This window comes from Lissotriton helveticus, chromosome 7 (assembly GCF_964261635.1).
Source record: "Lissotriton helveticus chromosome 7, aLisHel1.1, whole genome shotgun sequence".
Taxonomy (NCBI): domain Eukaryota; kingdom Metazoa; phylum Chordata; class Amphibia; order Caudata; family Salamandridae; genus Lissotriton; species Lissotriton helveticus.
The window spans coordinates 517,170,436-517,187,545 of record NC_136068.1 but is presented as its reverse complement, the minus strand read 5'-3'; the positions used below and the strand labels follow the sequence as shown (position 1 = coordinate 517,187,545).

At 42.5% G+C, this 17,110-nt stretch overlaps 1 protein-coding gene across 1 annotated transcript in view; it reads left to right on the top strand.

Annotated features, from left to right (window-relative positions):
* The window catches only part of LOC144768693 (prostasin-like), a 151,160-nt gene extending 134,535 nt beyond the window's left edge, over window positions 1–16,625 (top strand). The window contains exons 4-5 of the mRNA XM_078652553.1: window positions 7,209–7,372; window positions 11,739–16,625. Of these exons, the coding sequence (XP_078508679.1) occupies window positions 7,209–7,372; window positions 11,739–11,903 (329 nt within the window). The 3' untranslated portion in view covers window positions 11,904–16,625. The remainder of the gene's footprint in view (window positions 1–7,208; window positions 7,373–11,738) is intronic.
* The last annotated feature ends 485 nt before the right edge of the window (window positions 16,626–17,110 follow it).

The following is a 17,110-nucleotide window of genomic DNA, read 5'->3' as shown; positions in this document are numbered from 1 at the left end:
AAATAACTCATCCGTGCTGCAATTTCGGCGCATGCGGATCATTTCACCATAGGGGATATTTTCGATTACATGTCGAGGATGGGCACTTTCATAGTGCAAGATACTGTTGCAGGCAGTGGCCTTTCGGTGAGTACAGCTTTGGATCTTATTATCCTCTATAAACAGCTTGACATCCAAGAAATCAACAGCATCCTGACTATGTATCATGGTAAATCGGACATTAAATGGATTATCATTAAGATAACCGAAGTAATCCATTAAATCTGGGGTAGGTCCATCCCAGATCATTATCACATCATCGATGTACCTACCCCAGAAAATTATGTCATTCATCCATTTTGCCGAGTGACGACCCCAAGCATGCTCCCGCTCAAACCATCCCATAAAAAGTCCGGCATAAGCGGGAGCAAACCTGGAACCCATCGCTGTACCTTGCGTTTGATGGTACCATTTGGAATCGTGGAGAAAAAAGTTTTTTGATAGTATAATTTCTGTCATTTCGAGGAGAACACCATTGTGCAGCAGATGGTCCGCTGTCCTCTTCTCCAAAAACGATTCTAGGGCCCTCAGACCGAACTCCTTCTTTATACAAGTATAGAGCCCAATCACATCAAGTGTGACAAACTGGAGAGTGTCTGTCCACACGAAACCCTCCAATTTGGCAAGGATGTCCTTTGTGTCCCTTAAGTAAGCCGGGAGATTCTGTACCATGGGCTGGATGAAAGTATCCACATACTCCGACAGTTTCTCTGTTGGTGAATTAACTCCGGATATAATGGGGCGACCCGGAGGAAAGGGGCCCCCCTTGTGAATTTTCGGGAGTATGTAAATACATGGATACGAAGGAGCTGTGACCGTAAGATACCTGCATTCCTCAGCGCTGAGTAAACCTGTCTCGCACCACTCAACTAGTCTCATGTTTATATGGGATGCAAGTGCCTCCGTAGGGTTATTGCTGATTCTAGTATAGCATGTAGAGTCGGATAGCTGTCGGCCAATTTCATTCATGTAATCCTCTTTATTCATAACAATCACATTCCCACCCTTGTCAGCTTCACGGATGACGATATTTGTGTCTGACTGTAGCTTTTTTAGGGCCTCGGACTCAGTCCGGGTCAGATTGTATTTTGGGGGAGTGAGTTGTTTCGGATTTTCGAGCATTTGGTAGAATGCTTTGCTAACCTTATCCCGGAAGATCTCTATATTAGGATGAGTGCCTGTTGGGATGAATTTAGATCTTGGTTTCAATCCACTTTCAATATGTACATCCTCCATTATATTTAGTTCATCTCTTACAGTTTCAATATTAATGGGTGTATCAAATTCCACAGACATCATTGCTTGTATAGTGTTTATTTCATTTACAGTATAGTCCGAAACATTTTTAGCTACATTCAAATTAGCATTCATAGTTGGATTGCGTGAGAAATGATCCTTCAATTTTAACAATCTACAGAACTTCATCAAATCAACAAATAAGTCAACATCCCCTCCTGTCTGATTTGGACAGAAGCCCAGACCCTTACTGAGGACCGAAATTTCTTGAATATCTAGCTCTCTCTTTGACAAATTTACAACAATTGATCTAGCTGGGGTATTGGTGTCTGTGCAGCCTATTGTTGTTGGTTCCCCCTCTTTTTGGATCTCGTCACTCTCCCCACCGTTTCCTGACCTGTTTTTTTCTTCACGGTGGACAGACAAGATGTAACATAGCTTTCAAGGATCTTACCCAGATAAGGGAGAAGAGAGATAGGCCTAAAATTAGAAAGAAGAGAGGGGTCTAGACCAGGTTTTTTAAGAATAGGAAAAACTATGGCGGATTTGAAGGAGGAAGGAACAGAACCCAGAGCCAAGGAAGCGTTAAGAAGGGTGCGTGCCCTGCTCCCTACTGAGTAACAAATGTGTAAATATGAGCCCAGGGATACCCTGGACTGCTAGATGCACAGCTGCTAGGCGTTAAGCCTTTAAAAGTTCAAAGTGAGTGTTAAACCTTAGTTCATCTGCATAAACCATACACATTTATTTATCAATAAATAACATCTTCATCAAAAACAAGTAATACAAAAGTACATCACTTTGCATTTGTATTCTGTATTAGCGAAAGTAGCTGCAAATATTAAATCATCCATATTTTCAAATCACTTGCTGTATGAAAACAATCACATAAATGTTATTACACCAAATTAATATCCGGAGTCCCAATGCATTTCGGGTTGCAAAATGAACCCTTCGTCAGGGGATCAATGAAATGAGGTCGAGGGTACAAGATACGTGGAATGTCGCCGTCTTGTAGTGCAGATTCTACGAGATCTACAAAACAGCAACATAAAGAAACTGTATCGAATTCTCACATGAATAAAACAATGTTCAAAAAAACGCTCGGGAGTGCCACCGAGAAAGAAAACCCCATGACTGAGGAGAAATGCCCCTTGTTGTGAATATTAAAGCAACCATATGAAGAGAGTGTATCTGCTCAATATCTAAAAGGTGCAAGGCCAGACAGTCCTGTAAAATATCATGCGTATAGAAAGTGTCCCAAGTGGAATGATAGCGGTGTTATAAATAGAGACTGTCACCAAGATGAAGGTCTAATAAAATGACTGCATGCTCCAAAAAAAGTTTTCGTACTACAACTGAAAAACGCCCAGATGGCGTCACCAAAACCGATTATCCGGCGCTGATACTGGTACCAATCCCGTATCCTGAAAATAAACGGACGGGAATTATTTAAAACTAAGGTGTGGGATTTGTTAAGAAAATAAACCAGCTGTGGATAGTAAAATGGAGCTTACCGCCTGTACTGTCAAAAAGTGCCAATCCGCTATTCTAGACTCATAGGAAATCTATCTACAACGAAAATATAAACATACAATGAGTATATTAAACCTAAATTCCAAAAACTAGTCAGGTTTTGCATGTCGGATTTGATAAATACACCGACCTGTTGCCGCCAACGCCGACACCCTGTGTGAAGCCAGAGACGCGAGTCCGCCCATCTGGTCACGTGGTGCGGAACTCGCCGGATGTTAGAAGGCAAGCTCAAACACTAAAAACGGACTATCAATAACGTAATTCGTTCACATAGACCTCCGTGCACCAGGTTACTAATGCAAGGAAAGTGGAAAAACATGCTCTACAGGCTATAACTTCTAGATAGATACTACTGGAAAACCGCCTCACAAAAACTATTAGTAATACGTGAAAACGAATAGCGCTATGAAAAATTGCAATAAAAATATAGTAAATAAATCCGAGGATAAAAGTGAGCCGTAAACTAAAGCAGAAGCATGAACATAAGTGGATCTCTAAAGAATCCTGCTGAAAATAGAAGTGTACGTGCCAAATATTCGGTCTAAAGGAAAATATACCCAAAAGAACCATGCATATAGGTGCAGAGACATGCAATTATTGTGATTAAAAATGTGTGAAGTGAATCTCAGTGTACTCCCTTACAATCTGATAGAAATTCATGTATTAATAAAGAAAACATAATAATTCATAATGGTCATTTAGACCTCCCGGGATCACAGTTACTAAAGACTTTATCCAATGAGTCTCCCTCCTAGCTAGGAGGGTATTAAAATCCATTCCTGGAATGTGTACAATACGTTCTAAAACTGTGTACCTGAGTTGGGGAATAGTATGTTTGGCTTCTACCCAATGTTTAGCTAGTGAGGAGTTTGTGTTACGGTTCCTAATGCGACTCTTATGCTCCACTATTCGTGTCTTAATTTTTCTGCTGGTACGTCCCACATAAACCAGCCCACATGGGCATTTAATCGCATATACCACTCCTTCCGTGTTACAATCTGCATTGTGTCTTAATTTTATGCTTACACCCGTGTGTGGATGCATGAATTGATCACCAGTGATGACATTACCACATTGTCCACAGTTGTAACATTTCATCATTCCTTTTTCTTTTTGTCTTACATTTTTTTTTGAGGATTTCAGAAATTCCCTTAAGTTTTTAGTCCTGGTGTGTGCAAATAGTGGAAAACCATGAAACACTGTTGCAAAATCTGGTTCGTTCTCAATGAGTTCCCAGCGGTTCCTGATTATAGTCTTAATCTGAGTGGTTTGAGTTGAATTTTTGATGACAAATACTTCTCGTTTCATTGGAGTCTTAGCTTTTGGTGTCAAAAGTTCTTCACGAGATTTACCTGATAAGGTATGAACAGCTTCTTTAAGTATTTTATCTGGGTAACCTTGCTCCTTATATTCCTGGGTTTGTTTTTGGATGTCTTCCTTACATTGATTTTCGTCTGATGTAATCCTCTTAATTCGCATCATCTGTGAGATGGGAAGGTGTTTTTTTAGACTATATGGATGAGCACTTGTGAAGAGGAGTGCGTTATTAACGTCTGTAGGTTTCCTGTATACCGATGTTTCCAAGCCATTAGTTGTTTTTCTTGTCTCAATATCCAAAAAATGAATTTTCTCCTTATCAATGTCGTGTGTGAACCTGATTCTGGGATTCAGCTCATTCAACTTGGTGATGCTTTCTTCCAATAGTTCTCTGGTGCCTGTCCAGATGACAAGTATGTCATCAATATACCGCAGAAATACTGCTGCATGATTTTTCCACACCGAATTGGATATTATGTGTTGGTCCTCAAAGTAAGCCATGTAAGTATTTGCATATGATGGTGCTCCTGGAAATCCCATCGCTGTTCCAGTACGCTGAATATAAAACTTATCCTGCCATGCAAAATAGTTGTGGTAGAGGGCAAAATGTAGTAATTCTAAAAGAAAAGTGGCCTTATCATGATCAATTTCAGAGTGTAGTAATCGCCATTCTATTGCCTCCAATCCTTCCTCGTGTGCAATCGAAGTATATAGTGCGACCACGTCGATGGTGCAAAGCCAAATGTTTTGAGTGAAAAGATGTTTCTGTGTTTCCAACTTATTTAAACAGTCAGTTGTGTCTTTTACATACGTGGTCCAAGATTGAACCAACGGTTGTAGATAGAAATCAAGGTAATATCCCAATGACTCGTGAATAGATCCGCACCCTGCTACAATGGGTCGAAATGGTGGGTGGGTTCTGTGCTTGTGCACCTTTGGTAGCATATATAGGGTAGGGACTTTTGGTGAAGAATTGAAAAGAAACTTCTTGGTATTTTCATCTATGATGCCTGATTCAAGGGCACTCGATAGAAAATCTCCTAATGTCCTCAATAGTTCATTAGTTGGGTCATGTTCCAAGGGGAGATAGGTGTCTGCATCCTGTATATGTTCAGACACACTTTGATTGTAGAAATCCGTATCAAGTACCACCAAGGCTCCTCCCTTGTCAGCCGGATGAAATGTAATCGAAGGATCCTGTCTCAGTTTATTTAAGATCCGTCGCTCCTTAGGACTGAAATTTTGGTGCTGCTTAGATCCATATTTGATTTCTTCCAGATCCTTTTTGACAAGTGTTTCAAATGTGTCAAGTGTCTTGTGTGAAACTGGTGACAGAAATCTACTTTTAGGTCTGAATTTCTTCTGTTCCGGTGTTAGTTCATCTGTGCTGGGATTAATGGTGAAGAACCACCTCAATCTCAACTTGCGCATGAATTTAAAGAGAGCTACCTCCGTCTCTAGTGCATTTGACATGTAGGATGGAACAAAAGAAGTTCCTTTGTTAAGTAACTTTATCTCTTCCAAGGTTCGATGTTTTGATGAGATGTTTATAACCAAAGAGTTCACTTCTTCACATTCCTCTGCGGCCTTCCTTGGTCCTTTGTTACTTTGGGTTTTTCCATGCCTGGTGTTTCGTCTGGGGATACCGAAGTTTTGTCGGGTGGAATTCTGATCATGGGGCCTTCCCCTAAAAAAGGACCACTGTTTGTAGAGGTGGTGGCTGTTATGTCTGCAGTTGGCGCTGTAACTTGTATTCAAGAAGGCACCACGAGGAAATATACCAACAGCACCCACCTGGACTCCAGAGACAAGGAACAGCGAAGACATCCAGTCGCGGAGGCTCCTAACTAATCAGAAGGCGAGCGCTGCTGGACACGCAAAACAACCCGGAATACGAGAAGGAGACACCGTGGTGGTCCAAGATCGCCATCCAGGGTGGAAATTCAGGACTCCTTTTGAACCAGAGAGGTGGACAGTTGAAAACGTTCAGGGAACCATGGTGACGGCGAGCCGAGGCCGTCAGACAGTCACCCGCAACATATCCTGCTTCAAGAAAGTGAGAGGGCCGGCTGGCACCTCCGAGAACATCATTGAAGCATCATGCACAGAGACAGGCGATCAGGACGATGAAGGGCCATGGGCTGAAGCCAACACCCCGCGGCTGAGCCAGAGAGGGACTGATGAAAGGGCTAGCCAACCAGACACATCTCAGGACACCATGGCAGGCCCCCCGTCTCCAGTGCGGAGTACCGACGGGACCCCGGCTGGGGTTGCCGGTTCCCCCGCGTGCAGAAGCCGCAGGTACCATCTGAGGCCCAACCCAGTTCTGAGCCAAAGGCTAAGAGACTTTGCCTGGATCTCACCGTGGTGAGGTAGTGACTCTACTAACCAGCTAAATTGAAGGAGGGATGTAGAGAGCCACCCGGCCCTACACCTACAATGTATCCACTTCTACACGCATACACACACCCTCGGGGCGGGCTCGCTCCGAGGTATAAAATAAACAAGCGGAAGACCGCTCGGGGTCTTTCCGGCATACCAGCAAACCTCCAGTGTCTGTGTCCCTTTGTAGATCCTGTATGCCCACGTGTGAGGCCCTGACCTCGCACACCACAGAGAGACTGCCATTTATTGCAGTACTACCCTTTTACCTGTGTTTGGTACTCTTTTGTAACATGCACACGCCACTTTTCTCTTTTTGTTTGCTTTCGATACTTGCACAAGTGCCACCATTGCCTACGTAACGTTTGTTGTTGTATTTGAGTGTTCTCCATTTATTGCAGTATTATACCTCTACTTGTACTTTGTACGCTTTTGTAACCTGCACACATGTCACTTTTTCCTCCTGTAATGCACCGTTTGCTACCTCTTGTATTTTGATTGCTCACGATTGTCACTTTTGCCTCATGTATTGTAACTTTTGCTTTTGTAATTTGTTCACTTGTAATGTTCTCTTGTATCAGTTCTGTTCCTATTGTGAACTGCTCTGACACCTTCGGGTAAAGTCCGCGCTATATAAAAACGCATAAATAAATAAATTGCCGGAAGCTCTGACGCCATCTTTTTTTTTCCTCTGGTAGGAGTGCAGCAGTTTCCGGCTTCCCAAGTGAAAGTGACACCCGTCTCGCTCCTTAACCACGATACGTGCAACCAGATTTTCCAGACACGGTACTTGCCGAACATTGTCTTTATACAGTCGGATATGTTGTGCAGCAACTCCAGCACAATCCCCGGGGCTTGCAAGGTGAGGTGCATACAGGGTCAGGTAAACATTCGCTGGTGCCGGCTTGACCGCTCAGTGAGCAGACTTGTACGAAAATTCTCACAATTTAACAAAAGTATTTCAAATCTGGAATTCAAATTACACTTTAAAATGGTTTATGACTAAATACCATGAGTACATTAAGTATATTCAGGTTTATTCACCATAGCCAAAATTGAATAGTAGTGGGCACGCCACGCAAGGGCATGGGCCCGGCTCTGGCTTGGCTCTTGTCCAATGGGGACTGTGCAACCCAAAAAAGAAATAGGCACCCCTATTTCTTCCCTACTGAGGTTTTGTTTATAACCTATTGCTTTGAAATTGTGCTCCTCAATTCAGTCATGTTATCTAACGTATTAAATTGAATCATATTTTTTTAATTAAAAATTTTTTCATTGTTTTTATCATATTAATACTAGATGTTTTTTGTGTGATTTACCTGCCAAAAATGTTAATGGCTTGGTTTGCGCTTTGGCTTTTTGCGCTGAACCAGAACCTTTGATCTGCTCTAGCCTGGCTCTATGTGGGGGGTTGCTAGATTGCCCACCTCTGTATATAATGGAAAATGATGAGATTTTATAAAGTCACACACTTTCTTACATGTTTGTGCTGCATTCTTTTGCTAAGTGTTTTAAATTCAAAATTGGAAGGTTGCATCAAAAATTTTCAGTAAAATGTGTAATTTGCAATGATTCTTTAGCCAACACAAAAATAATTGGGTGACATGGAGTTTAAAATAGACATCAGTGTCAACTAAAATGAGGGAGAATCTGAGGAACACATCTCTGAAGGAACACATCTCTAGGTAAAATTCTATCCACATAAGTGGCAGAGGCTGGTGTTTCTGTTACTCTAGGAGGTTGTGTCAGACGATATTCTGACAACGGTCTTCGGTACTACTCAGTCCACGAGGCATATCAACTGGCAATAGGGCAATTGCCAACGGTCAAACATTGGGTAACTTGTTTTTTGTATAAGGCTGTTAGATCCACTTGGCTTCTTGCGCGATTATCTTCTGATTTGTTTGGGCTGTGTTCCTGTATGATGGTTTGTTTTGTATTAAACGTTTTCTATGAGAAGAAGTTGCTTGGCCTGTAAAGATATGAAATTTAATATCATTAGTCTAGTGGAACTCGGTTTGTCTCTATCCTTGGGTGAAGTGGCATAAGCATATTTTATCCTTCCTAGAAAACCATCAAAGGTTGTTCCGCCAACACTAAATGATATGGATTTAATGATGTGTGCATATATGCATGTACAAACGTTTGTAGAGCATGAACCAAGCCAGAGAGCAACAGAGAGTTGAACAAGAGTGGAAGCACAGAGTATTAATTCAGTACCATTTACAGTGAGGCAGGGTGTGCAGATGGTGGTGAATCTCATCTTGTAGTGAGGAGGTATTCTCTAAAGAGGAGGATCCTCAACTTCCTTCTGAATCGACAGTCACTTTGCCACTGATGGTGATGTAGCTCTGGATCCTGGGAGCATAGATGGAGAAGGCGTGTCTTCCTGATACTTTGCTCAGCTAGATGTTTACACAAGTGAAGTGTTTTGCGTCAGCTGTGGAATGTTTAGGCCTCATTCCTTTGATCCAGAAAATGAGTGATTGTTCAAGGTCTAGGGGGATATTTACTAAAAACTCATGCAGTGATGTGCTGCAATTGAAGTTGATGCAAGACCCTGCGTTTCATGAGAGGGGGAGGTCAGGACAGTGCCATATTGTGGTATCTTCCTATTGTGTTAATATTGTTCCTATGTTACCTGGTTCCTAGCTGCTAAGCCAGTGTGAGTGTTCTGTGTGGAATGTTGGTGTGATGGGCATGTTTGGAATTCTTGGGTGCCTGGTGTGAGTGCTGATAGTTGAAGATGGGCTATGCTGCAGGGAGGTTGCTCCTGGTGGGGCTGTTCTACAGGATATGCACAACTTGTGATTACAGCGTAATAAATCTACTTGAAACTACACCTTGGCCATGGACTTCATTATTACTACACATATCTACTAAGATATGGTGCTGTCCGGCTCTTTCCCTTACACTGGTATACAAGCAAGATGTTGAGTGCCATGCACACACATACTCTTGCACGCTCTATGGTGCAAAGGTATCTGCATCATGTCTAGCATAGGATTTTTAAATAAAGGCTAAATACTATGCCTAGACAAACTTTCCCACTTTGGATGTGTGCAGCACACATGAAAGTTGAAAACGTTTGGAGATATAAAAACCTTTCTTCTATTTAACACCTACCTCAAACAGGTAGCATTTTTTGGTGCAAAGCACTATCTACTATAGTTAATAGAGTTGACTTTGAGTCAAAAATCATTGGTGGCTGCAAGGGAATGCCCATGACCTCCCTGATAGAACCCCCACTTGACCTATGGTGCTGCTTTACATTATTTTCACAAATCTTTCCAACGTAAATCAAGTTTTGCACTGGACAATACATTCTAAATAAACATTTTGCACTGGGTTGCATCACTTTTGTGAAACAAACCCAGGATAAAATGATAGTAAACCTGCCCCCTAATATTGCCAGCATCAATGAATATGCCAAGCAGTCTGCAAATATGGCATATCTAGAAGAACAATAGTTAGAGCGTAATCTGGGCAAGGGTATATCGGTGTTATGTGGCTCAATTAGGCTCTGGTCTCTCGCTCAAAGTTCAGCAAAATACATTCTCTTCTGGTAGATCTAATTTGGGGAGCCCTAGTGAAATTACAGGGCCCAGTGTGAGATGGTAGGCTGGCGGGCCCATATTTGAGGCTGTTACATAGCGACCCAGAGGCAGTAGGTAGCCAGATGGCTGGACATAGCGTTGAAGGGTGGCATACAAATGCTGCCCTGGTTGCAACAGTTCATACTGGAGCCTCGGGACTCAGGGTGGAGCCTAGTGCTCTGCAGGAGGAGGCCAGATAATTCTGGGTGCGATATTTATAGCGAGTAGGAGTGGCTGTTCCATAGGCCCCGGCTGTGTACATTAGCTGGCTCACAGCCCATTTGCCGAAAGGTGCTGGCACTAGACTGGGGATGTGGGTGGCTCAGGGCCTGCTAACTGTCAGGGATCTTTACAATGGTAGGAGTCTGCGTCCCTTCAAGGACCTGCAGCTAGGGTATGATATGTCGGGCCACTTTCTGTAGTATCGTGCACTGGCTGCACTCCTGCAATGGTGGTGGGGTCAGGAGGAACCAGTGACTCTGCACAACTTTTGGTAGGCACAGGGCTGTCACAACCCTCTATACAGGCCTGCGGCCAGACACACACACCTCCCTTACCACCCTTACAGCTACTTGGGTGACTGATACGAACCAATCTTATCACGGATGCAGATTGGGTTAGGATACAGGAAGGAATGCCCAGGTCTCCAGGAAGGTGTGGTTTAAATTGATGAACTATTATTGCTGGCACAGGACCTACCTAACACATGACAGAATCGGTAGGTACTATCCTGGAGCGGCATTGCATTGTCCTGGGGGACAACTGTTGAACCCAGACATGATACATAACATATGGTAAGGGGTTGCCCCCCCCAGGGGACATCTGTAGGGAGATGGTGGCATTGATATCAGAGATTAAAGATTTTCCCTCCATGTAGAACCAGTGCCCTGTCTCCTGAATTTGTTCCCAAAGCCCGCTAAGAATAAAGTCACTACTAAGTCCATGGATCTTGTGCTCATATTAGCGAAACAACAGATCACGATCCATTGGAAACACACAAAAGGCCCCCAGTTAGTTAGATGGAAGGAGAAATTGCAGAAGTGGGCTGATTATGAGGGAGCTAATCTTCTCTGTGAGGCTAAGAGAGGCCAATGCCAAATGGCCCGAGGCACGTGCATTGGACGCGTTAGTGGAGGAATTACGTGCAGATGTTGAGGGCTCTGATAGTATCAGTTCCAGACCCCTGCAGGATGGATGACACTTAAACCCCCCATGGGCCTCCACGTCGGGCACCTGTACATGGCGTTAACTACCCCTACAGGGGCTGTGAATGGGAGGTAACATTGCCTCCCTTCGAAGGGCTCTAATGAAATGCTTGCATGTGGACCTATCGAAGAGGTGGCGCCTGAGTTATGGGTTGAGATTTGGTTATTCATAAATTGCTTGTTCAATGGACTGTGCTGATGGGTGCATTCACTTATTAGCCTGATGCCTGGTATGACGATTCTTCTTCCTCCTCAGGTGAGGGGTTTATGCATGTTATTCGGTAGTATAACGGAGATATGAGTAATGTATGTGTTCCAAACATTAAAAAAAAACTGAAAATAAATCTAGAAGAACAATGCTGTCTGTATTGAAAAGTTGTAATCTGAAACCCAAGCCAATCTGGTCCTTTCCTTTTCTTTTCATTAGGGGGACACCGGCGGCCCATTGGTATGCATCATCGGTGGCTCAATAAAGCTGGTAGGAATACTAAGCTGGAACATGGGTTGCAGCACGGACGGCCTTGGCGTGTACACCAACGTCTCAGCCTTTTCCCAGTGGATTCAAGACACAGAAACGAATAATAACAATTGAGCCCCTATGGGCCGTGCTGAGGTTACCCAGCTATATACTCACATTTGTCCCTGTTGCAACCTCATTATACAAAACGCAGATCATTTCTGGTAACTGCACCAATGCAAATTAATCTGATCTATCTTTACCTTGGCCAGGAGCACATCCTTTTGTCTATTGGGTGGCATCACCCATTCATTGGTGAATATTGTGGGAGCTTCCAGATAATACTTGATGGAGGCATTACCCTATCTCTTTATTCCTGCCTTATAGTTCCAAACTCTATGAGCATCTTCCAAGAGGGAGGAAAATGGCATGTTGGTTAAGCTGAAAAGGCTCCATCAATTCTAATACTTTCAGTGCATTTTCCACTAACTTGCTTCTCTCATATTTAAGGTGTCTTTTTAGAAAGTTCCAGATGACTTCTTAACAACAATACTTTTTGTTTTAGGAATAATTTAATCACTAGGTTTGCCACAAGGTCATGAATCAACATGGAGATACATAGAAGTATTGACTCCTATTCCAAACAGATACCGTCCTGATTTGTGCTACAGCTGAGCTCCTCACGACATATCTAACCTCATTTCCCTCTGACCTCATTGATTTGTGATTGGGGTGATCATCTTTGCTGATTGCAACCAGGGCTTTGACGGGCACTGCAATACTAGATGTTTTCATTGCTCATAGATCAGAGGACATTAGTAGATGGCAGATATTTCAGAAATTCTCTAAAGGCAACATAAAGCATCAGTGGCTAAAACCTTCAAGAGCTCTCACGTGTGCCACGTATCCATTACTCACTGCGACATATATTACCCTCAGCAGGACTGAAAATGTGCTTCACTTCATAGTTGCCACCCACCTTTACTTTATAGAGAGGGCAGAACTGCAACCAAGTCAACTTCAACAACATTTGCCATGTTGCAATAAACCAATCAAGTTATGTGGGCTGGGATACAGTTGAAATTATACCCAAAAACTTCCAACTACCTTCGGGGGTCTACTACATCAAAGTGCCCCCAGAAAACATTGGAAAGATCCCTAATATTAAAAAAAACTGTGGTCCTGCTCAGAAGTTGCAAGATGATATGGGAAAATATTCTCCAAGCTTCCCCTCAGCATATTGTGTGCCACTTATGAAGGGTTTTACAAGTGTGCATAAAAATGTGTCCCCAGTCCACCGGGGAGGCAAATCATAAAGGCGTGGATCCCTGTTAATTTCGTATACCAAGACCTAGTACTCTCCAGACATACGAGCGTGCCGCAGGAGGTCATGAAACATGTGGATGTTTGAGCCTCTTCTAACTCAAGGAAGTATTGATGATCACAATTTGCAATCACAATCAATCAATTACAGAGCAGTGCTATTACTAACAACATTTTCCAGTCTTAACACAGATCTGATTTAGTAATATACAATGTAAACAGACATGGCCACTTTGGTTACTATCTCAATCTCCCACTGGTGACGTATAATTGCCAAGTTGACTGCTTTCCAAAGCAAACTAGACACTCCGAACGACATTCAGAAGACACTGTGATCACTGAAGTGCCTTTCTTCTTTAAGGTAGGTTTAGAAAGATGGGAGGTGGGGTGGGTTTCAAGAAAGACCACCAGTACCTGCTCCCACCATATCATGGTGTTTCTTCGTGCAAGTGTGAGGTTTGAGTTGTGGGACGCAATAAAATATTTTGTTTCTTCCCACGTGCCCTGCTCCAGTCAATCACTTAATGCTAAGTAGGCTTCAAACACTCTGGCCGGGGAGACATGCTGAATGCTGAACCATTTACTTAATGAATTTGACCTAGTTTCAGCTATGTCCTTGGTGGACCTTTGTAGTTATCCGTCCGTCCCCACATTTAAAGGATATACCAGGGCCTTTTATTGATCACATTCTGCTCTCTAATGGCCTACAATCCATTATATTGTGCTTTAAAATTCAGGAAAGCATATATAGTGATCATAACCCAGTCTGTATCTTTTTGGATGGTAACCTACTGAACCTACGGGAAAAGTTGATAACCCAGGGTGTTTTGAAATGTACGGATGGAAGGCGTTGTCTTAAATGGTCGAAGGTGAACTCGGACCTACTCTATGATAGGATCCATAAAACATGTGCCCCCGAGTTAACATCATGTGTGTCCCCTGCATCCCTCCCCCCGGATATCTTCTTAGCCTTTGATGGGATTGTTACAAAAGTAGGTTCTATGCTAACCGTCCTGACATCTGGCCCACTATCCAGGGACCCTAAATGGTTTGACCACACTTGTTCAAAAGTAGCCAGAGAGTTAAAGGCAGCACTGAAGATTAGCCCCAGAGACCCCCTGTTGATTCGGTCGCAACGCCTGACCTATAAAAAGGTTTTGGTAAAGCGCAAAGCCGAAATAAAGGATAAAACCTGGCAAGAACTTTTAGATCCCAATACTCTTTGTAACAGTGAGAGATTTTGGGGCATTATTAATAGACCACTGTTTGATAGGGAAGGGGATAACGCACTCCGTACTAATATTACTGAAGATGACTGGGTGTCTCATTTTAGTCTCATTTTTAACAGCAACACACCTCAGTCAAAACTGTATGGTGGTGGACAAGGTGCAATTTTACCACATTTCACAATGAATGAGGTCGAAAAAGGTATCTTAGGGCTGTCAAGCAACAAAGCACCGGGACCAGATGGCATGCCCCGGATCTTTTTAAATCTAAAGTGTCTTTATGGGCGCCGGTTCTTACTGCTATGTTTAACGCAGCTGCATAACATGGCTGCCCAAGGTCCTGGGGGACCTCTACAATTGTGTCAGTATTTAAGAAAGGAGACCGTAATAGTACCACCTGTTACAGACCGATTTCCCTCATTGACTCTGTGGTCAAGGTCGTGGGAGGAGTAATCTTGAATAGATTGACAGCATGGGCCGATGAAAACAGGGTCATTTCTAAAATCCAATATGGGTTTCGGCCAGGTCATTCCACATTGGCACAATGTCTCAATCTGTATATGGTCCTTGGGAAATATACTACAGCCCGGCAGGGCACCATCTACATGGCGTTCATGGACCTTTCTTCCGCGTTTGACTGTGTTAACCGGGGTAAACTGTGGGAGTCCATGGGCGCCATGGTGGTGGAGCCTGCTTTGGTTAACCTTCTGAGGGACATGCACCGGGATACAAAGGCCAATGTAAGATACTCCCAGGACCTTAGGGTATCCAGGGATTTTAGCGTTCATAGGGGTGTTAGGCAGGGCTGTATCCTGGCCCCCTTTCTTTTTAATTTATATATTAATGATTTGGATGAGTGCCTGGTCAACACTGGAGTTGACTACCCCTATGTTGGTCGTAGGGGTCTGCCTGTTCTGTTATATGCAGACGATACCGTCCTCCTGGCTAGAACTGCCAGAGGTCTTCAATCCCTATTAAGTGCCTTTCATAGTTTTATGGCTGCCCGCGATTTATCTATTAATAACACCAAATCCTACATTATGCAGGTGGGGCTGCGTACCAAGAAACCGTATCCATTTATGGTAAATACGGAGAAGGTTCCCATGACTAGAACATTTTCTTATCTGGGAGTTTTATTCGACGACCAGTTAAAATGGGGACCACTGCTCCAAAGGAAAAGGGGTGAGATAACTCGGGCAAACTCTGCTATATTTAACTTTGGTAAGAAAATGGGCAAACGACCTATCGCTGCATTACTAAAGATTTATCAGGCAAAAAGTGTTGCACTAGGTAGCTACGGTAGTGAACTTTGGGGGTATCTGGCAGCTGATGGTATTGGGGTGGTTGAGAACAATTTTTTGAAACAGCTTTTGTTGGTCCCAAAAGGAACCTCCAATTTAATTGTTCATGAGGAAACTGGTACACCTTTTATTAGTGATACCCTAGCACTACGGCCACTAGTTTTTTGGCTAAAGTGCTGGCTTAACAATGATTTGGTCCTAAATCACCTGCTTTTAAAAGAAGTATTGTCCATGGATTACATGCTCAAAATTCCTTGGCTAAAATATTTAAAAGACTGTTTTTTTGCACTGGGGCGTCCGGAACTTTTTTAAAATCCCGATTCGATTGTTTTTGCTGACGTGGAGTATGTGAAAAAATCTTTCACCTTATTACAACAAATGAATCGAGATGAGGTGGAATTAATCAAACCCAGTGTTTGCAAACACGTTATGCTGAAAACCACACCATCACTGGAGCCTTATCTATCATGGTCCATATCGGGTTATGAGCGGTTTCTGCTAATAAGGTTCCGGTTGGACTATTACCACCTTTTACCAGCTGTCCCGAGGGGCTCTCACAGAGGTCAAGTGCTACCGTCCTGCGACTGCGACAATGAGTCTCCGCAGGACTTGGTGCACTTTTTATTTGTTTGTTCCCTCTATGATGCACCCCGGAGGTTTTTTCTAAAGCCCCTTTAAAAAAAACTGAATTTTACCCAGGTCCGACCAGCCCTCTGTTATTTGCAAATGTTGAAGCCCGAAAGCACTTTATTCTTGATTGTTTTTTTAAAATCAGCCCTAAAACTTAGAAATAGTAGGGAGACCTAATTATTTCATAAATGCTGCCACTATTATAGCTGCTCCCCAATGGTTGCTGTTTATATTATATCCTTTTAAATTGAATGTTTTTAATATACGGTTTTTATGATCATACACCATGTTTTAACTGTGTATTATATTAACTGTGATAGTGTTGCTTTTATGTTTTTTTTGCTTGAAAAACCGAATAAAGTTTTTCTGAATCTGAAGTGGTTTGATCAATCCCAAAATAATTTCTGATCAGCTCTGATTTCTTGTAAATGAATTCACAGAGCTTTAGTTGGAGCAAGTTCACACAAAAATTTCAGGAAGTAAAACTGGAATTTGAAAAGGTCTTCTAATTTTTGGGGTGAAAAATTATCATTATTCCAGTCGATATCCCAATCTGTAACATACAAAAATATTTTGAATTTCGCCTTTGTATACATTAAAATGGAAACGGGCGCCACAAGCTTAAATTTTGTCTGAAAGTTACCATGTCCTTATTCATTGATATCATTTTTACACCTAATAATAATCTTTCTTTTGCTGCTAGACTGTTTTTACACACCTGTGCTAAATCACTTTTCAACAAGCATAAATATATAAATAAATATATTTGTTTCTTAAAAGAACAATGTAGTTATAGTTTAACAACTTTGTTTTTTACTCCGAGCTGTCCTAGAAAGAAAATCCCATACTAAAGCAACATCCA